The sequence below is a fragment of the Danio rerio genome, chromosome 19 (assembly GCF_049306965.1).
Source record: "Danio rerio strain Tuebingen ecotype United States chromosome 19, GRCz12tu, whole genome shotgun sequence".
Classification (NCBI taxonomy): Eukaryota; Metazoa; Chordata; class Actinopteri; order Cypriniformes; family Danionidae; genus Danio; species Danio rerio.
The window spans coordinates 10542612-10564589 of NC_133194.1; the positions used below are offsets into that span (position 1 = coordinate 10542612).

Genomic DNA, 21978 nt, shown 5'->3' on the forward strand with positions numbered 1-21978 from the left:
TCACATATCTTGTTTATTCTATTGTCTTTTTGGTAATAATCATTGTGCCTGCTGCTACCGTTGTACAGCAGCAATCTTCTTTGATAATTAGACCAGAATGAGAGAATAGTTCCTATTGACATATAGAAAATTGCTACTTTCAATTTTACGTCAGTCTTAATTACTACGCAAAGCAACTACAGAAAAGTCAAGCTTTAGGTAGGAAAATTGTCTTAACTCTTGTTTTAAGAATTTTGAGTGTGATGCTAATGGTCTAATACGATTCAATGATCTAAGCTATGCTAAAAGCGCTCAGTTCAAAACCGGCTTAACTCCTCTCCCTATAGGAGAGTTGCACAAAGAGACTATTTCCGAACAAGTGGAGTGATCCCTTAATGAATAAGACAGAAAAAAAAATCAACAATTTCTATGGTGTTTGCAAAGATGGGCTACAAAAATCATTTTCTGAGTAAGATGAGGACCATCAATGCCTACAGAGTGTTTTTTCTTACTCCACCTTTGAGAGGTTTACCAGCTTTTAGTTTCTGAACAGGCTTCAGATTGTATTCCTGTTACACTTATTATTAGTAATTTTTTTGTTGTTTTTTTCTACACAATGATGTGGTAAGAGTTAAGTAAATTGTGATGAATTGTTCAGCAGAATCTCCTTCCTCAACATATGGTTTGTTCCCTGCCTTCATCGTTCAATCAGCAACTGTCAGGCAGAACATTGAGCCTGGCATGAAAACAGGTGAAGCAGTTCCTTATAGCTGACAACACTAAAGTATTTGAAAATCCCTTGCAATAAAGTTCTGGCTAACCCTCATGAAAATAACTATGATTGAAAATGTACTTATTGCAAACTAAATAAAATCCTTTTTTTTATGTGGTGATTGAAGTAAAACCGTAACTAAAAATTTAACCATCGTTTTATCACAGCATTTGAAGTAAAACCATAGTACTACAGTACACTGTAAAACCCAAAAAGGTAACTCAAATTATTTGAGGAAACTGATTGCAACAAATGATTTAAGTTTAAAAACTAATCCTAATGAGTACTGTGCACTTAATCCATTTGAGTAAACGAAGCAATTTGAGCACAGTAAAACCTATTGAACAAAGAGAACTCAAACCAACAGAGTACTGTAAAAGTCAATAGGTTAAGGCAACTCAATCCAATTGAGGAAACTGATTGCTACAAACCATTTGAGTTAAAAAAAACTAATCTATACTGTGAACTTACTCCATTTAAGTTGAAGTAATGAGGTATTTAATTAACACCTTCAACACTGAGCTCAAAACTTTTTTCAATTGAGTAGAATTAACGTTTATTTTGATTTAACTACACTCATTTCATTTGATAAAGTTGACTGTTGGGTTTTAGTCAACACAATCTCACGGCAATTCGTAACTTTGATTTAGTGGCTAATTCGTATCCCCCAATGACGGTTGGGTTTAGGGGTGGGGTTAGGTGCCACGCCTCCTTTTTAAAATCGTACAATTAGTTTACCTAATGTCTCTCAAGGTAGTTCAGTTGTACGAATTTGTACGAATTAGCCACTAAACTGGCAAAACGTAAAATACTTACGTTTTCTCGTGAGATCAGGCTGCTTTTAGTGTATAAAATGAGGAATAGTTCCACTACTGTTGCTTAAATTGAGTTAATTCATATTTTATTGTTTGTTTATATAAATATTTCATTGAAAATCTTTTTTTGTAGTTGTAATTTTTCTTAATCTTTCTGGCACATGTAAACATTTTTACACAGTTTACATTCCCTTCCAAATAAGAAGCAAATGTTTTAATAAAATCTCCATCAATTAACTTTTTTTTTTTTTTCAGAGTTTTGCTTTTTTAAAAACAATCTGCTTTGGTTCCTACAATTATGATAACTAGCTTTACCGTAGTACTAATGCTACAATATATAGCAAATATAACTATATATATACAATAATATATATACTAAATATACAATATTACTATAGCAAAATTTAAAAAACAAAATTTGTTTGGTTTTTAAATCTAGTTTAAACCAAGGTGGTCACTACAGTGGTATAGTATTACTACAGTATCACTATAGTAAAACCAACATGCATCAAAAAACAAGTCATACTTTCCAGTTTCTGTGGATATAGACTAATATTTATGTGTTTGAGTAAAATGTTAAAATATATATATATATATATTTTTTTTTCTTTTTCTGTAGCATAAACTGATAACATTGCTTCCAAATTTCAAATTAAAGTACATTAAATTACTATTGGGCAGACAAACAAATGTTTCCATTGATTGTAATTAAAAATCTGTGTCATTCTTATGATGTAACACGTATGACATTAAAACATTGGTATTGTGTGTGTCTAGAATTGAGTATAAACATATCCTGGAAGTTTTTCATGATATAAAAAAAGATTCTAAAAGGACAATGAATTTGAAATTAGGAAGAAATGTCATCAGCTGTTTGCAGAATGAAAAACATAGCCCAGTAAAAGAAATATACTGTCAAAGCATTTGTTTTATGTCATTTAAAGCATTGAAAATAAATACTTGGTAGAATAATCTTAATTTTCAATAACAATATGAAACATAGAAATGAAGAGATTGAGACTGCCATATTCATTGAAAGAATTTCTTATAGTGGTATATTAAAATCGGTCTATTTGTCCCCATTTTTAAAGAGATGTAAACAATAACAATGGTCCTAATGTATTTCCTGTATTACATTTTTTAATTTCCAAAGCTTCCAAGAGTCCAAAAGGATCAACATATTGATAAATAATGTTATGGCAGCCATTTTAACATTAAGATATGATTGAATTGACTCCGGTTACAGCGGTGAAATAGTTTGGCAACAAGCAAGAAATGTTCATGGGCCAGTGACATCACAACAAAATAAAGAGACTGAGACCACCATTTTCTTCAAATTGTTAAAGTGGTAATTTAAATTATGTGAGTCTGTGACATACAAGAACAATACTGGTCAAGCAACATGACCTGTTACCAGAGGAGACTGTGCTGTGTAGTTTAGACATACAACTTTGAACAAATGTCTGAGGCGTTACAAATTATTCAACATTTAAATACAAATTAAAGAAATGGCTGAAAGCAAATCAAGTTTGTAATCATGTGTAATTCTTTTGTCTAACATTTTAAGAAATTCTGAAATGTTTTATCTTATTGTCGTATGCAACTTTGCTGTTATTGTATGTGTTTTTGATTTTAGGTTGCCTTTTAAAATCTGGCAGGAGGCAAAAGATAAAATTAGCCCTTGTGGCCCAACTCTGGCTTACAGTTGTACTGTTAATTTTTGAGCGCTGTCCCTGTTAAATAAATACATTTCAGAATAAATAGGTCCATGTAGTTATAGTGTAGCCATTGGTAACCATAAAAGTTTTGTCTTAATATGGTACATTTTATCATTTTAAGCATATGGTCATAATGTTTAAGCTGTTCTGTTTCTTTCCAACCAAACGTCCCCTCTCACCCAAATCCCACCCACAACAAACACTCGCAAACCGGATGTTAGCAGACCGAAGCGCGGCAAATGATTGAAAAGGAGACCGGCTCTCTGATTGGCCAAAAAGAGCGGGCAGTCACTTTCCTTTCTTCCCTTTTTTATTTTTTCAAAATCCTGTGTGCAGAAGCAGATGTAAAGCCTCAAGCCATCTTATGAGCATTTATATGACACAATAAGTCATTCTAATGCCTTAATAAACAAATATAACTTATTTTAAAACAACCAATGGTTTCTTACACTTATAAGAACTCATGACAGAACAAAAGTAGAAGTATTATGATTTTTAGCAATATAATAACATAAATACCGTGAATACATTAACATATAGACATCCGTAAATGACTTATTCGTTCATTTTCCTATTTTAAGAAGCGTTTGGTTTGTTGACGTTCGTTATTTGCACACTCCAATCCAGTAGGCGGAGCTCCACCCGGAACCGCCGAAGCCGAGAGAGGGACGAAGAAGAAGTGGCATTGCCTTTCAAATAATCACAGTCGCCCGCCCACTGTCCGATGCTGTTTGCATCGAAAATATTGTCGAATGCATGAAAAAGATCATCTCTGCTGTCGTGAAAGCGCTTTTTGAGTAAGGTGTGTTGGCTTTCGAATATTTTTCGCATTTTATTGTCGAACGAATGAAAGTCGTATCTTTTTCCATTGAAAAGTTGTCTTAGTCGGGTTAGCAGGCTGCTAACAAAAATCGCCAGAGCCTCACATTTTACCTGGAACTACAAAAGCTCGCGGGCTTCACTGTACATTATGGCAGCCAGACTACAGCATCCGCGCTTTTATTCCTCTCGTTCTGCATGAAATCTTGCGAGGTTTACGATTGTTTAGCCATTTTTGCGCAATTTCTGTAACGTGAGGGGAATTTTGTCGTCAATATATTGCTAACTATATGTAAGATCTCGCGGTATAAAACGATGTCATTTTTTTCCTGTTGTAGAAAAGATGTCCATTTGCATCGGTCGAGCATGCTTGAAAAGTCTGCAACGTGCTCGAACTTCTGCAGCTGAAGCGTGTTGCTGTTGTTAATACTGAGATGCTTTTTTCCATTGTCTCTTGCCTTCAAACAGCGCTTCGATCGGGTTTAAAACGTGCTGCTCCCACATGAAAAAAAGAACAATGCACCCCACACTCGGTCCATATTTTTTAGCTATTTTTGGAGAATGTTTTGTATTTTTTCTATATTTTTTTCTATATTTGTGTATTTATAATCCTAATGTAGCGGTTTTGCTCCTTGATAGTTGCTAAATTGTATTTATTTCAGTCGAGAAAGTTAACAGAGCACCGTGTTTTTATTTTATAAAGAACACACCTAAATATGTTTACCTCATAGATACACTGGTAACTTATTTAAAAATAATCTATATGTTAAGATTAAAGTGGATTAAGTTAAAGTTGTACAATGATAAAGCTTTCTAAATTCAAACAATAGTCTGCAGCATTGATGTCTAGTTAAATTATATAATGTGTATATAATATGAATCATTAACATGGACTGTGCTTTAATATAGTGTATTTTATAAAAGTAATCTTAATACTAAACCATATAAGTGGATAACGTTGTAATTGCAATGTGCAATCTTTCTGCAATGAAATGGTGGTCTTTAGTGGATTAAATGCCAAATTTTGTATTTACATTTTAAATTAATCTCTATTTTTTACCACCTCATTTGGCCTATTGTAATATAAATACTTTAGTATTTAAAATAAGCTGTTCTGACTAAACGGTAATACTATTTTTAATGCTCTAGAACAATCTTTTATGATCGAAATTAGTCACCATTGTTTTCAAATAACTAATGTAGTTTTACATTTTTAAGTATTACAATATTATATATTTAATATTTATTTATATTACAAATTATTTTTCTTTTTAATTTAAAAAAATATTTAGTTTTTTTTATTACTGGTAATTTTAAAAAAATTATTTGTTTAAACTACTGTCAATTTTAGTTGTGTGTGTGTGTGTGTATAGAAATATATATAGGTGTAGCTATTAGAATATGATTTTTTTTAAAATAATAAGATATTTATATTAGAGTGCCATTCAGGCAAGGTAAAAAAAAAAAACAATATTTCAAAAATATTTAAAACCACAGAGAACCATTGATAAATCATATGAAAAGTTATAGATGCAGTAAATTTAGTGATTATAGAATGTTAATTGATCAAAACAAATAATCTCAATCGTATATTTATATTTTCATTTAAAATACTAAAATGCATTTAATATTGTGTGTTTGTGTGTATATTAGGCATGGGATGATAACCGTTTTCAAGGTAAAACGCAGTTTGGATAAGTTTTAAAAATGAATTAATAATTCAAATTTATTTTCTGCAAAACCGTTCCTACAGTATATGTATGATTTCTATTTTTTACATTTTTTTTTAGGACAACAGTATCTCCAGCAGAAAATATATCCAAAAATGGCATTTTAAAATGTACAGAAATCTGTGTTCTTGAAACTAATGAAGACAGAAGTCAATGATTTATTTTAATTATTTAACCTGACATGTTTACTGCTCCAAAATATTTTAAATGTCTTTTAAAATAAAATATATTGTGTTCAAAGGGGAAAACGTTTTTTTTTTTTTTTTTTTTTTTTACCCAGACATTTAACAAGAATACATTTTTGAGCAGTAATCACAATACCGTGAAACCGTGATATTTTTATCCAAGGTTATCACTCCATCACAACCTTAAACCAGCCCATGCCTAATATATATTCAGAAATTTATATTTTTCTAAATTTAGAAAAATTGTACAATTGTCTTGTCAAGTATGTTAAAAGGGAATTTGCACTCTTTCACCCCACCCCCTGTTTCTTTTGTAAATTTTGTAAAGTTTGTGTAAGTGAAGTCAAATGAAGCATTACCTTGAGAGACATTAGGTAAAAAAATTAAGAATTAAAAAAGCAAGTTACTGAAACTTTTTGTATAAAAACATTGTTAAACATTGAATTTTAAATTTGGAGGGAAAATGGCACAAGCTCACTGATGTCTTTTCAACTGTTTAATTTAAGTGTTATACATCTTATTTTTCTGTCTTTTAATAAAACCTTTTTTTTTCAGGATCTGACCTCCAGATAGACAAGAGTGGCACTGAACCGCCTGAAGTTGTGAGCGAGAAGCTGCAACGTGATGGAGGTTGATAAAGATCGATCTGGGAGCCCTCTGCCCAACGGCAGCCATCAAACCAAACGTGGACGAGGCCGGCCACGGGGATCACTCAACAGGAAGTTCACCACCGAGAAAGCCTCCTCACACAATGCCAGGCCATCCAAAAAGGTAGACTTCTTTTGTCCTGACATTGTCATAAAGGCCAAGGTGAAGAAACGCGGTCGACCAAAGAAGCTGAGGACACCCGGCAGACCTAGAAAGATCCCGCTAACACCCGAGGAAGAGTCAGAGAGACTTCAGAGGTTGAGTGTGCAGCGCAAGCGGAAACTGTCCAAGCCCCTTGGAAGACCTCGCATTCATCCCATCAGAGAAGGGTCTAAGGTAAAGAGGGGGAGAGGAAGACCTCCCAAGTCAGGTGGGAAATCTCAAAGCAGTGGAGCCAAACAAGCCAGCAGCCTTGATGTCGCTAACGGACCTCCGCGAAAAAGAGGCAGACCATCCGGTGCCTTGAAGAAAAAGAGGGGTCGGCCTGCAGGTTCCACTAAGATTGCCAGAGCCACCGATGGCTCCGCAAAAAAGAGAGGTCGCCCTCCAGGTTCTCTAAACAAAGTGAAGAAGCTTCAGCAAACTGATGGATCGCCCCGAAAAAGAGGCCGTCCCCCAGGCACAGGGGCTGGTCCCAAACCCAAGATTGTTCGACAGAACCCTGATGGGACTCCTCGCAAGAGAGGACGACCTCCTGGTACAGGCAGAAAGATCAAGGTTGTTGTGGTGAAGAAAGTCGTAGAGGGAGGCCGCAAGAGGGGCCGTCCGCCAAGTACCGGAAAAGTCCAGGCGAAAAAAGCAGCGAGCGCCGATGGAGCTCCTCGTCGTAAGAGAGGACGTCCAAGCAAAGTCAGACAGGAGGGGATGCTAGACAAAACGGCCTCAGGGGAAGACGACGATGACACCGATGCTCCCTCTCCCAAACAGTCCCGCACCTCCGACGACTCGTCACAGAATCCAAACGATGATGATGACACCAGGGGGAGCGATAATGACGCCGACCCAGAGGATGAAGATGATGACGACGACGATGACGACTCTGCCATTGATTGTTCAAAAGTCAACAACACAAGTGAGAACGAGATGGTGAGCAAGTTCAAAAAAAAGAAATGAAAAGATGAGGGGCTTCGTTGAAAATTGGTGGGTATATTTTTCGAAGGGTTTTAATAGGCTATGTCAATAATTCTTTTTTTTTTTATCTGAAAAGTGTGCTTTTGGTGTTGCCTGCCATGCCAGACTGTATTCCCCCTCCACACTTTTTACTTTGAAGCTCATTAATACCTGAAATGTTTGCTCACGATCTAATTGAGCACAGTCGATTTCCTTTGTTTTTTTTGCATGGGGAAATTTGTCTGTATAATTTGAAGCATGCAAAATCGAAGGACATGTAGCAGCCTGTAAACATCATGGGATCCGAATAACGTGGATGCACAATTAACAGTTCCATTGAAAACGTTATCATACGAAGCACACCTTTATTTGCTACCAACGGTTCGTGCCAATAATTTGAAAGCAACTACCAAACCAGACTGTTTCAGACGTAGTAGTGTCATACCTGTGCAGTAGTTTTGTGTGCGCGGGATCTTAAAATACTCAATTTTTAAATTTGTTAAATTGCCCTGACGGTTTTAGTCGATGTTGATGTGGTTGCGGAATTCGAGGATGACGGTTAAGTGCGTCTTTGCTGTAGTTTGTGTTTCTTTTATCATCATCCTTCAACTGTAAATCGATCCCGCTGGAATCAGTGTTTTATAGTGAAACAGTCTTATTTTATGCTTCATCAAATGTTCGTCTGATAGTTTGTAGATGTTCGGTGCTTAGTTTACGCAAACCCCTCATTCTTGTGATTGCTTAGTTTTTAATGCCGTTTGTTTTGCGAAATGTGAATACATTCATATTCTGCTTTGACAAAATGGCTCCTGGTTTTAATTTTCATATCATTAATGCCTTTTTATATACGTTTGCTCTGCCTTTTTGAACTTCCCTCATATAACCAATTGTTTTTCTTCGTTTTCATGCTTAGTTTGTGTAAACCGTATAGACGTCTCTTGCTATGAACAGTAGATCTTGCCTTGATTAATTCATGTATGATTTTAGTTTAATCGGTATGTACCAGTAGATGCTGAAAACAGATTGTTTTAGCTGAGATCTCGCATCTAGAAATGTTCTTTCATGTATAAAAAAAAAAAAAATAAAACGTTACCGTTCAGACATGGTTCAATAGACATTGAGTGCATTTCATGTACACGCTTTCTAAATTAGGTTACTCATCTGTGCTGTAGTACGAATACATTTCTGTATCACCGCTTTGTATGATTCATTTCACTTTGTGATTTGGAGAAGCATTGTTGCTGATTAATAACCAATTAAACCATATTCACCAAGCCTCCGTGTAACCTTCGTTCACTTTGTGTGTGAGGTGCTCTGAAAGTCATACCAGAAGTAACTTCCGTTTTTCGAGCTGCCCGCAAATAAAAAAACTACACGGGGAGGAGCGAATAACAGCATCAGCACTTTATTAGAATCAGCACATGGTGGGCAAGCAGACATGCTTTCAAATAAACCACAAGTTAGCAGCTTGGCTCCAAATGCGAAGGATCTGTTGTTTATCTCTGCAGCACATATTTACAAATGGAACGGGTTGCATAAAACACAATGAATTCAGGATCTTTTTTTTTTAATGAAGGAAAGACATTCGCTGCCCTGCAATTTGGGTTAATGCTTAATGACGGGGATGTTATTCACACATGACGAGCTTGCATTAAAATGTTACACCAATAACAGCAAAATTTCAGGTGTTGGACAATATGTCCTTAATACCCCAACAACAACAACAGAAAATCGTACAATCACTATTTACGAAGGTGGTTAAAGTGCCCATGTAGGTTTCACACAAACACATGCAGAGGATCATCCCTGAACGATGTCATTTCCAGTGCTGGGTAAGTCCCACACTGAATCCTAAATGATATATACATTGAGTCACGTTATCCTTCAGTTTGCATATCAGTAGTTCATTCTAAATGGTAACGTCAGGAGGTGTTCGGGTATAACAACACTAGTTGTACACTTTTATTTATCAAGCTTTTATTTAGCTTGAAATACATCTGTATAGAATTGCATTGGTGACCGTACTGTCACATGGGAAAATATAAAATCAAATATAGAAGAAAATACTTTGTTTACACCATTTTATTTACTTTCTTTCCACCTCCATTAGTCTTCTGCTATGCTTAAAAGAGACCATTCATAATCAAATATCCTTTAAATCGAGTGCAACATCTTTAAAATGTCAAACGAATTATAAAATGTACCATCCAGATGTCAACATTACGGAAAGAAATCATTTAGCTTTGTTTATAAACGAGAAAGGAAATCGAGTTAGGAATCTATAAGGATGACGGCAATACATTATCCTCCAAAAATACCAGAGTAATAATATTTACTCTTTTATTTATTTTTCCGAATGGAACCATAGGCCGTTTCTGGGTAAAACACTTTGGCTTCTGTGCATAGATGTATGACTTGATCCTAAACTTAATCTTTGCGTTTCCTCTAGTTAATCATGGGCTCATTCGGACCAGCGCTACAAATCTATATTATTGCATCACCCTTTTTTTTTGTTTATTTATTTTTTGGGGGCCCCTGAAAAGGACCAACACATTCTCCAAACTAAAACCACACAGATATTCCTAACCAATTTTTTTTTTTTTTTGTTGAGTAAAGCTCGGGCACTGTTGCAAAGCACTCAAGAAAGGTACAAAGAAATGCAGTGACAGACAAAGGGAGGGAGAGGCACTGCGTCAATGACTGCACTCACACGCATTCGCACACACACTGTGGATTCAATGAAAGGCATTGGTGGGGAGAGAAGGAGGGGTGGAGTTCACACAAAGCCAACATCGCCTGTCCTTGTGTGTCCCACCAGAGGCTCAGTAGTAGAAGTACACTGTTGGAGGGAAAAAGATGAAAAAACACTGAATTATTGACTGAAATGAGTCAGTCGAGGCTGATTCTGAAATATATTGGAGCTTTACGTTTAATTTAGAAATCGATATTCTCGATTAGAGTTGATATTCTTTAATCTATTATACAGTGCTCAGCATAAAATTGTGTACACCCCATTTTGAAAATTAATATTTGTATCCATTTCTCAGTGAATAAAGGCAATGTATTTTGGTGCATTTAAACAAAACAGATTTATTAAACTGACATATTTATTAAAATAATATTTTAGTCAGCAAACATATTTAGAAATTGAAAACTAAATTCAAGCAAAATATTGGAAAAAAAACCTACTAAAAAATGTTAATTTTTTTGCTGCTTGATTTTTATTTACAACTTTTATTTGTATTTAATATTTTTCTCCAACATAGATTTGGCTGTACTAGTTTTTAGACCCATATCGTAAGTGATTTTGTAAGATGAGCTCTAGATTTGGCTTCAGTACTGACTAATCTAATGTATATGCACAAATATAATATTTATAATATAAATGTGAATTGAAAAGTGATTTGTGAGGGGTGTACTTATATATGCAGAGCACTGTACTTATGTATATACTGTATGTATGTATGTATGTATATGTATATATATATATATATATATATATATATATATATATATATATATATATATATATATATATATATTTATATATATATATATATATATATATATATATATATATATATATATATATATATATATATATATATATATATATATGTGTGTGTGTGTGTATTTAAGCATTTACTGGAAGCAGCTACGATAAAACATTGGCTTTTTAATATCTTATACTTATTAATATCGTTACATAAATGACCTCTTATGCCCAAAATGAACTCTTGATTTCAGATCAAAATGCTAGATGGCAAAACATGTAGGAATATAACAACAATAAATAATACTATGTACGGCAATTAGCATTTGTGAAATTATATGGCAATTTCTACTTACTGAAAGCAATACCCAACAAGATGATCCCCATTATTCCCATTATTATCATCATCTGTGGAAGAAAAAGAAAATTATATTATTTATATTATTCACCACTACACAATGGTGAAAATAGTTACATGAAAAGAAAATATTTAATTCTGTGCAAAAAAAAGCTAAATAAGAATATAAATTGTCTGATAAATAAGAAAAAATATCTATTATATATATATATATATATAATATAATAATTATATATATATATATATATATATATATATATATATATATATATATATATAAATATATATGTCTGATAATATTTTTTCTTCTGAAGAAAGTCTTATTTGTTTTGTTTCAACTAGAATAAAATAAGTTTTTAATAAAAAAAATTAAGCTCAGTATTATTAGCCCCTTTAAGCTATATTTTTTCGATAGTCTACAGAACAAACCATCATTATACAATAACTTGCCTAAGTACCCTAATCTGCCTAGTTAACATAATTAACCTAGTTAAGCCTTTAAATGTCACTTTTAGCTAAATAGAAGTGTCTTGAAATATATCTAATAAAATATAATTTACTGTCATCATGGCAAAGATAAAATAAATCAGTTATTAGAAAAGAGTAATTAAAACTATTATGATTAGAAAATCTCTCTGTTAAACAGAAATTAGGGAAAAAAATAAACCAGGGGGCTAATAATTCTGACTTCAACTACACACACATACAGTTGAAGTCAGAATTATTAGCCCCATTGTTTATTTTTTCGCGTTTATCTTTTTCCCCATTTTACTGTTTAAAAGAAATGTTTTTCTGCACATTTCTAAACATAATAGTTTTAATAACTCATTTCTAATAACTGATTTTTTTTATCTTTGCCATGATGACAGTACTTAGACGGTAATTAGGAAAGTTATTGTATAATGTTGGTTTGTTCTATACAAAAATATATAGCTTAAAGGGGCTAATAATTATGCCTGTATACGGGGCATAATTACACATCTGTATTTTATATACAGATGTGTAAAAAATAATGCTGTAAGACTCATTTAGTTTTTTTCTAGATCTGTTGCAAGATTTTTTTTATTTGGTTGGTGTGCATGTAGCTATTTATAAATAAAATAATTATTATTAGTAGTAAAACTAACTAAAACTAAATAAAATATTAATAATAAACTGAATATGTAGGGTGTCAAATTATTTAATTCAAGATATTGTAACAATATATCACTAAAGCTTAAAAAAGTTGGCAAAAAAAAAACGATTAAAGTCCAAAAAACAAAAAAAAAAAGACCCCGGATTAATAAAGGGACTAAGCCGACAAGAAAATGAATGAATGAATGAACATAAAAAGCCAATTACGCTTTTAGTATCTCCAAAATGTTTAATTTCTTACTTTTTTATTTTAATAAAAAAATAAATTTTAACCGCCACCAAGAAAAAGAAATGTTTGGATTGCATTTCTTAACTCCTATTCAACACACTTAATGCACTTTTTCAACACATCTCATAATTTCTAAAATATCAACCTTTACCAAATGGTTGATAGGTCGGTTTATGGTAAAAGTTCCGGAATAAATACATATACTATGAAAAATCTGAAAATATGAAGTGTAAAGACCAATTTATTTATGAAATAATCAAAATAAAACATTTCTCAATACTAAATAATTTTTTTTTTGAAGTGTCTTTTTTTTTTTACAATAAAACCTAAAATCAAGAGTACCAGTGCAACAGGATTATGTTTGATTGATTTTTTCATAAACCAACAATGCTGTGTGTGTAAACCAGTATTTAAAACAGTCAAAATATGGTCAACCATTTAGTAGAGAAGGCAGTTAAAGGGTTAAAACAATCCCCTTTTCAGGTTAACATCTACTATTTTCTTCCATTAATTATAGTCATTTTTAAACGATCTCTTAATTCCAAAACATACTTTACATACAAGAAATACTCTTGTAAATGGTGTAAATATAAACTAATGACACTAAATAAACAATTAATTCATGTTTATAATTATAACATGCGCAGCTTTCTTGACCTCAAAATAACTCTACATGATGTATTTTCACTTTTCATTTATCATTTTATTTATCCACAAGCATAAATTGGGTAATAAAAACATATTTACGACAAATTAATGCGAATGTACCATCATAAAACTTGAGTAAATCCTTGAATAAGAGTTAAAATGTAAGAAATCTGGAAAGGAACAATCTGCACATGTATAATAGGAAAGTGTAATGGAAAAGAGAAAGATGGAGGAAAGGGAGGAGTGAACGGGTGCAGATTAATGCGAGTTACATCACAAATCACATCTGGGTTTTAATCCGGAGATGCTGTAATCCAGATTGCAACTAGAAGCCCCTTCCCCTCCCCCACAGCGCTCACTGCTGGACGGGACGGGCAGCTGTTAGGCCATCTGGGTGGTGTAGGGGGGGTGGCAGAGGGGACTAATAAATTTATGCTGTCTGGAGGGGAGGTGAACGAGGGGGAGCTTATAAATCCAGAGCGAGGGGATTGACAGATCGTTGGATGGAGAGATAAAAATCTAATATGTAAAGTGAGGCTGTCCACGGCCCAGACAAACCAATGCAAAACATGTGAGGTGGTTCTCCATCACAAGCAAGATGTTTCTCTTACTGAGGAAAAAGATTAACTGATAAACCACACAAAAATAAAATCATCCCCCATTATGTACTTCAGTTTGAGTTTCCTCTGTTTAACACAAAGTTAGATATACTGAAGAATATCTGAAAAAAATTAGTCATTGTCATCCAAAGAATTTTTGTTCCTACTATGAAAATCAATGGTGACTTTTTCCATCCACATATTTTTACACGCATTTTGAAATATCGCAATAAAACTTTTCTTTAATGGAAGTGGCAAGTTCTGCCTACATTTTGAAAATGTGCATTAGTACTTAAAAAAAAGTATTATATTATATACAAAGTTTTTAACCAATAAGAAAAATATGCATAAACTATGATGGAAACGCGTTTACTGAATAAATTCCAGCATGCACATTAAAAAGGTCATGTGATTTTATTTAAACAGATAATATGATAAAATTTGTAATATGTTTGAAATGTTGTTTCGGTCATTCTAAAACCCCTCAGCCAAAGTCCGTCATCAAAGTGTTTCGTTGTTACTACCTCCTGAACTGTCTTGAGCATTTGCCCTCCCAAAGAGCAGTCTCCAACTGAAAGTTAACGTTTATTGAATTACGTCTTCTGATAAACAAGTAATTTATTAAATGAGAAAAAAAGTCCTGTAGTTGCTTCTCCTACCACAACAAACTCCGTTTTCCATTTGTCCAGTCTGATCTTGGAAACGTAACTATTTTACATTTTGTCAGTTTAGTGCCAATTTCATAAGGATTAGAGTTCAGTCGGGCAATATGCAAGATTTTTAAAAGGAGCCGTGGCACCAAACCCCACCCCTAAACCCAACCCTCATAGGAGTATAAACAAATCATACTAAATTGTACAAATTAGATTGTACAAATTCATATGAATTAGCCACTGAATCAAAAAGTTACGAATTGCCATGAAACATCGTCGGTTTATCAAGAAGTAATGCTTTTAATCTCTTTCTCTCATTGGCTGGAAATGGTGCTTTATACGCAAATGTTTCACGTATTAGTCCAGTTTTGCGCATACATCTAAACTCCACCCCTAAACTCAACTGTCAATGGGGATAAAAAAATTCTACTAAATTGTACAAATGCGATTGTACTACTTCATAGAAATTACACACTAAATAAAAAAAAGTTTTGAATTGCAGTGAGATAGTCAAAATCTTATTCGCATCTTTGGATGGAAACATAGCTAATGGCTGTTTTTTTTTCCATCATTCTTCGATTTTATTTGAACAGATCATGTGATAACAAAAATTGACGGCATTAATGGACAAACAAGCAGACTCACCACATTGTAAAACATTTGAAATGTTGTTTTGGTCAGTCTAAAACCCCTCAGCCAAAGTCTCATCAAAGTTTCATTATTATTACCTCAAGAACTGTTTTGAGCATCTGTGCTCCCAAAGAGTAGTCTTTAGTCCCCAAAAGCATCGTTTATTACGTTACATCTTCTGATACACAAGTCATTAATTAAATAAGAATAAAGTCCCACAGTTGCTTCTCTAACCAAAACAAATTGCATTTTTCATTTAGATATTCGGCACAAATTTATCCGGCCTGATCTCACGAGGAAACGTAACTATTTTACATGTTGTCAGTTTAGTGGCTAATTCATACCAATTCGAGTTCAGTCATGCGAAAATGTACGATTTTTAAAAGGAGGCGTGGCACCAAACCCAACCCCTCACTGGAGGATAAGCAAATCACACTAAATTGTACAAATGAGATTGTACAAATTCAAACGAATTAGCCACTAAAAGTTATGAATTGCCATGAAATACCGTTGGTTTATCAGGAAGTGATATTTTTGTTCTCTTTGTCTAATTGGCTATAAATGGTGCTTTATTTGCAAATGTTTTACGCAATATTCCAGTCTTGCCCATACATCTAATTCTCATCTTTAGAAGGAAACCCCACCCCTAAACTACACTGTCAATGGGGATAAGAAAAACGTACTAAATTGTACAAATGAGATCATACTAATTCAAAGAAATTAGCCAATAAATTAAAAAGTTACGAATTGCAGTGAGATAGTGAACATCTAATTTGCATCTTTGGATGGAAACAGCTAATGGCTGCTTTTTTCGGAATATCTTGTTTTGTGTTCAACAAACAAAAAAAATTCATAAAAATCTAGAAATAAATGCGGGAGACTGCGGGTGAACTCTCCCTTTAAGTAAATGTGTTTTTTTTCCTGCAATTGAGCCTAACTATTATCTAACGCAACACTTTGAAAGTGCCTCTTCATTTCAAACTAAACATTTGCCCTATTACGGAAAAGGGAAATGATCACTAAAATTATGTTTATAATTATAGTAAAAAATATCCTAGATTCACTACATTTATATCTGTGTGACGCTTCAAAAAACTGAGGTCCAAATGGAAGAGCTTCTTTATCATTTCATTAAAAAAAAAAAAAAACATTTCTGCTACTCGGGAATAAACAGGAACTATAGGAATAAACTGAATTGATATGCAAATTACATGTTTATAATTCACATATATTTAAATTGACTACAAATGCTGCATTAAGATCCATGTTATGCTCCAAAAACAGACAGACCCAACACTTCACATCTGAATCTCCTCTCCATTTCAAACAAGACATTGTTCTTAATAATGAAAAGGAATTCATTAAGTTAAGTAAACAATGTGTTTAGAATCACAATGCATATATTAGAAGTATTTATTTCTACACTGTAAAAAATGCTGGGTTCCACACACAATTGATTTGTGTTGGGGTCACATGAAGGTTTAAAATAACGTATTAGTTTTTGCAAATTTAAATGGATTGAACATAAAACAATTAAGTTGTCCCCCCCCAAAAAAAAAAAAAAAAATTTTTTGGAATGTATATTATCTCAAACACCACTCCATTTTAAACTAAACATTTATCCTACTATGGAACAAATGATGGTTATAAAGAAAATGTTTATATTCACTACAGTGGATGAGTTTTTATCTGTGGCATGCTCCAGAAAGCTCTTTCTATTTATAGATGGAATTAAATGGAAATTTCTAAGCAAGATGCTTACTGTCTACAGATGTAAACTGTTTCAGGATTGGCCGGACTCATTCTGATACTGCAGTACCTAAGCTTGCGTCACAACTGCAACTTGCGTAATATATCTGAAACGCTGGCCAGCGGCGTGACTTATAGGCTGGGTTGCATTCAGGTTATATCCAAATGAGACGGCTTCTGCTTTAGCGTTGAGTCAGCTCTGCCCGGCCATCTTTACTGCTGCCAATATTGAAACACCAACTGTGTAAACTATCAACTTATTTTTTTGAAACTTTATAGTTGCAATCAGAATTATTAAACACTCTTTTAATTTGTTTTTCTTGTTTAAATATTTCCGAAATGCAGTTTAACAGATCAAGAAATTTTCACAGTATGTCTGGTAACATTTTTTCTTCTGGAGAAAGTCTTATTTGTTTTATTTCGGCGAGAATAAAAGCAGTTTTAAATTTTTTAAACGCCATTTTAAGGTCACTATTATTAGCCCCTTTAAGCTATATATTTTTTCGATAGTCTACAGAACAAACCATTGTTATACAATAACCTGCCTAATTACCCTAATTAACCTAGTTAAGCCTTTAAATGTCACTTTAAGCTAAATAGAAGTGTCTTGAAGAATATCTAGTAAAATATAATTTACTGCCATCATGGCAAAGATAAAATAATTCAGTTATTAAAAAATGAGTTATTAAAACTATTATGATCAGAAATGTGTCGAGAAAAAATTCTGATTGCAAATCCAAAAGATAAATTATTGAAATAAGTAAGGTTGATTTTTAAACATTTATAGATTTTTAATTTTTTAGTTTTATCTTTTAGTAAATACCATTGATAAGTATTGTTTTTTTTAAATTAAGGAATATATTTTTAAAATTTTATAATTAGTATTGTATTATTAAGGGAGCTAAAATATAAAATTTCAGTGTAAATCCTTTTCCTTATTCCACTATTTAGTAATTTAAACATTTGTAGTATTTTGGTGCATTAAAATGAGTGTGATTGTGTTTAATCAAAGAATGATTTTACAGCTAATTTATATTAAAAATATAATTGCTAAATGTGTCGATTAAATTCTAGTTTTGAATGTAAATTTGTATTTTTGAGTGTTGTATTGCATTTTAAAAGAAAATGCTACTTCAGTCTTTCTAAACTAAAAAAATATATGATTTCAAAATGTTTTAACTCATTTTAAAACTTTTTAACTCATTTTAATCAGCTAATCAGGTTCCAACTTAATTTTGTTCAGTTATACAACATTTAACTTAATATTTTAGTCAGTGTGACTGATGTAAGTTGATATGACTAAAAAGTTAATTGAATTCGATGGGCTACATGCACACAGACTTTTAATTTTCAGCCCAAGGGCTTCCGGTGGACTGTCTTTCTATTACAAAATTGTCACGTTTAAGATCTGATTTCTTTCAAAATCAGTGATCTTCACTGCTGTTAGATATACTATATAAACTGGGTCTTACATCGGACATGAAGCACCGCATTAAATTCCATTTCCCTCCGCCATGTCTTTAAAATATGACAGTTTATTTTACCCCAGTATTTCCAACTGAATTTCTGCGCTAGCCTGTTGCTACTGACGGTGCTAGCGTATACACGTCTTTTATCTCGTTTTACGCTTGAACAACTAAACGAATACTTACGTCTTATTAACTGAATGTACTGCAATTACATTACAAACATCAATGCTGTAAAATCAACCATGTGAAATTGAAAATAGCCAGATTAAGCTTTCACCGTCCGGACTTTTATTGTTGGCTTTAAAACTCTAGCTGTGCATAGAGCCCGTTAAAAATATGTATGCAGCAATCATTTTTTACTGTGTACTTCAAAATGTCTTGTTTAATTCAGTGTATTACTTCTGTGTGACTTTCTCGCAATTTCTAACCAAAAATAGTTTCTATTGCTTTATTCCAGCAATGGATTCTAGATGTAAATAAACAACCCAGACTCTCCCACCAAACTGTACTAAATTTCCCAGAGCGCACCTTCATGTTCTTCCACCAGTACTTGTTTTTTAGCTTGGCAGCGCTGCTCTCAAACTGTGATGCTCCGGCCTGCAGTGCGTCTGCCCGGTCGTCCAATTCTGACAGCTTCTGATCTCTTTCCAGAACCTTGTCCACATTCACACGCATGATGTCAACCACCTGAGACATTCAGAAAACACAGCAACATGACATCGCAGAAATGCCTCAGTGAGAGAGTAAATGTGAATCTGAAAGTCACTTTGAATGGAAAATGCAGACAACAATAAAGCATGAATATTGTATAGGAGCCTGGCCTGCACCTTAATGTTTGACTGCATTAAATTTTTATACCTCCAAGAAAGTCCATCAAGGTCCGGCAAATGTTATCTTGCTCTTAACTGACCCACAATCATATAAAAAAACTTTGACTAAATCACGTTCAACATCAAATGATGTAAACTATAACTATATATAACTATATATACGTGGTTTATGTAGTAGATTTGGCCATACTTAATGGCAAAATACTCAATAATTTCCTTAGTTTACTCTTCTCTGAAGTCAAGATTTACCTTGTCCAGCTTATGAGATAATATTAATATTCACCTCATCCACTTGGGCCTGTGTCTGCTGGAGACGGCGGTTGCTAGTGAGGTTTGGAGGTTGGGCTGGCGCGCCTCCCTCACCCTCTGGGGCTCCTGGGGCTCCAGGGCTTGCGGCAGCATCTGGGGCAGACCTGAGGGAAGACAGAAAGGGGTTACGAAGGCATATTTTGGAGTTCCTCAAAAGTCCTTTCTTGTTGTTTTAGATTTTTTTGGTTGTAATAGCAATTTGTGTCCTTAATGTAAATAAATTATGCTGAATCAGGCCTGATTCAGCAGGCCATGATGCAAAAGCTCATTAAGGAATCTAATAGATGTATTATAAGACATTTGCAAGGTTTTTTGTACTGCATACACTTACGTCACATTTAAACCCTTTGAAAATTAACATTGGTGTTATTATAACTAGTAAAAGTGTAGTAACCATGGTCGTTTGGAGGACTGGTTATCATTTAGGCCTAGTGACATATTGTGTACAAAACCATGGTTAAACAATGGCTAGTGTAATGAAACAACTGTTATTGTATGGTTAGCATAGTTTAACTTTTTTCTTAATCTGTAGTAGAACTATGATAAATGTTAAGAAATCTCAAATTGTAGGCTATTATAAGCTTTTTCGGAGCTAGCATAAAATGGTGTGAGGGGTTTAATAAAGCTTTAGTCAAAATTAAACCAAAGCTGTGTTGTTTTAAATGTACAAACTAGCCTTAACAAACGTTTCCATTTAAACTTAAGAAGGATTTCGCGCCTTCGCCTTGATAAATAACCATAGCAACTGCAATTTGTTAAGTGAGCACATCGGTTAGAATTGAGGTAGATGGAAATATATAAAAAACACAAGATTAAACATACGTGTTTTGTTAAAATACGTAGTGAAGTTCGTTAAAATGTACTTTCATGATAACCAACTGTTTATGTGGCGAATTGACTGAAGGGCATCGAATAAATCGGACTATTCAATCTAGGTAAGTTTTATGTAGGCCCTACCGCCATGATTTAATATAACTTAATCTTCGATGTAGTTCCATTTCAATTCCGATAGATGGAGCAGGACACTAAAGTCTACTTAAATTATGATGTATCAGCTTTAAAACCTAGATTTTGCGGCGCTTTTGGTTAACTCTATTCCAAGCAACCCGAACGCTGTTATTGCTTAACACAATACGAAAAACACAGTAAGTTGTCATTTAGTATCTTATCCCAACGCTTATATCGAGACATCTCAGGCATTGAACTGATTATAAATACTGAATTAATAAAGAGTTTTTTTTCCCTTTTTTAGTACATTGACGTATTTGTTAGAACATTTTGTATTTGTGTAGTATAAATAAAGAGTAGGCCTACTTACATTTTGTTGGCAGGTGCTTTATAGAACAGACCGTCGTCACCGAGGATGCAGAAAAAAGAGAGAGGACGAGAGAGAGAGAGAGAGGATTAGTAGTCAACAGCCAAACTTCCTACATTGACGACAAAAGCACACAGCAGGTAGAAAAAGCACAAAGTATTCCTCATAATCAACTCTATATCAATGCAGTAAACGACATTCCCCCGAGGATGGTAAAGATGTCTAGACCGCGTCATCACAAAAAAGTGCTGCATTACCGAAAGAGCCTCAGGCGAATAAAGCCTCGAAACACCAATCCCAGTCTTCGGTAAGAAAAGCCTTCAGTTTTCACACAGGAGGCGAAAAACTATAAATGTATCCTCCTGAGAACAGGTATTGGGAAAAATATATACGCAGTCAAGTGACGACTTAATTAAAATGACAGGCTTCAACTTTTGTTAGGCTGTTGGAAATAGCAGTAAACCAAGAAACACTAGCATGATAAATGCGTCTCTAGAATAGATTTAAACGACCTGGACGGAAAAAATAATAGTCCTCTCGTGTCCGCATGAAAGTGTATGTATGCCTGAGTGAGAGAGAAGGGGAGGGGATGAGAGAGAGAGAAAGATCACGATCACTTTCAGTGAGTCTCTCTCTCTTACATTCACACACCGCTCCCGCCCCTCGCGGTAACGTTAACGGGACAGCACTGCGGTGGTTCAGCACAATGTAGCTACACTTCCAACCCCCCTCACAGGCCTGGGATTTTAACAGTAAGAAAGGGAGGAGAGGCACTGAAAATGGGTG

The 21978-nt window shown here is 33.8% G+C and overlaps 2 protein-coding genes and 1 long non-coding RNA gene across 9 annotated transcripts in view; 2 read left to right on the forward strand and 1 right to left on the reverse strand.

The window, feature by feature from the left end:
* The first annotated feature begins 3986 nt into the window (after positions 1-3986).
* si:ch211-288g17.3 lies at positions 3987-9051 on the forward strand. The gene is made up of 2 exons (XM_701324.10): positions 3987-4086; positions 6574-9051. The coding sequence occupies exon 2, from the start codon at positions 6643-6645 to the stop codon at positions 7777-7779; it is 1137 nt and encodes a 378-aa protein (XP_706416.1). The 5' UTR covers positions 3987-4086; positions 6574-6642; the 3' UTR covers positions 7780-9051.
* Positions 9052-9165: 114 nt separating this feature from the next.
* vamp1a (vesicle associated membrane protein 1a) lies at positions 9166-21755 on the reverse strand. Of its 2 annotated transcripts, XM_005159424.6 has the most exons (6): positions 21450-21755; positions 21196-21211; positions 19852-19981; positions 19267-19425; positions 11626-11677; positions 9166-10615 (listed from the first exon to the last, which is right to left on the reverse strand). In XM_005159424.6, coding segments are annotated over exons 2-6 (360 nt in total). In that variant the 5' UTR covers positions 21198-21211; positions 21450-21755; the 3' UTR covers positions 9166-10598. The 2 variants fall into 2 exon arrangements, with proteins under 2 accessions (XP_005159481.1, NP_998563.1); NM_213398.1 differs by lacking the exon at positions 21450-21755 and having other exon boundaries at positions 10367-10615; positions 21196-21230.
* LOC141379016 (uncharacterized) overlaps positions 20616-21978 on the forward strand; it is a 32101-nt gene continuing 30738 nt past the window's right edge. For 3 of the 6 annotated variants that reach the window (XR_012394917.1, XR_012394921.1, XR_012394919.1), the window contains exons 1-3: positions 20616-20660; positions 20782-20812; positions 21209-21332. This is a non-coding gene — a long non-coding RNA (uncharacterized lncRNA). Of the gene's footprint in view, positions 20661-20781; positions 20813-20911; positions 21023-21208; positions 21333-21978 lie in introns of those variants that run through there. The other 3 variants (XR_012394918.1, XR_012394920.1, XR_012394922.1) reach the window with 2 other exon arrangements.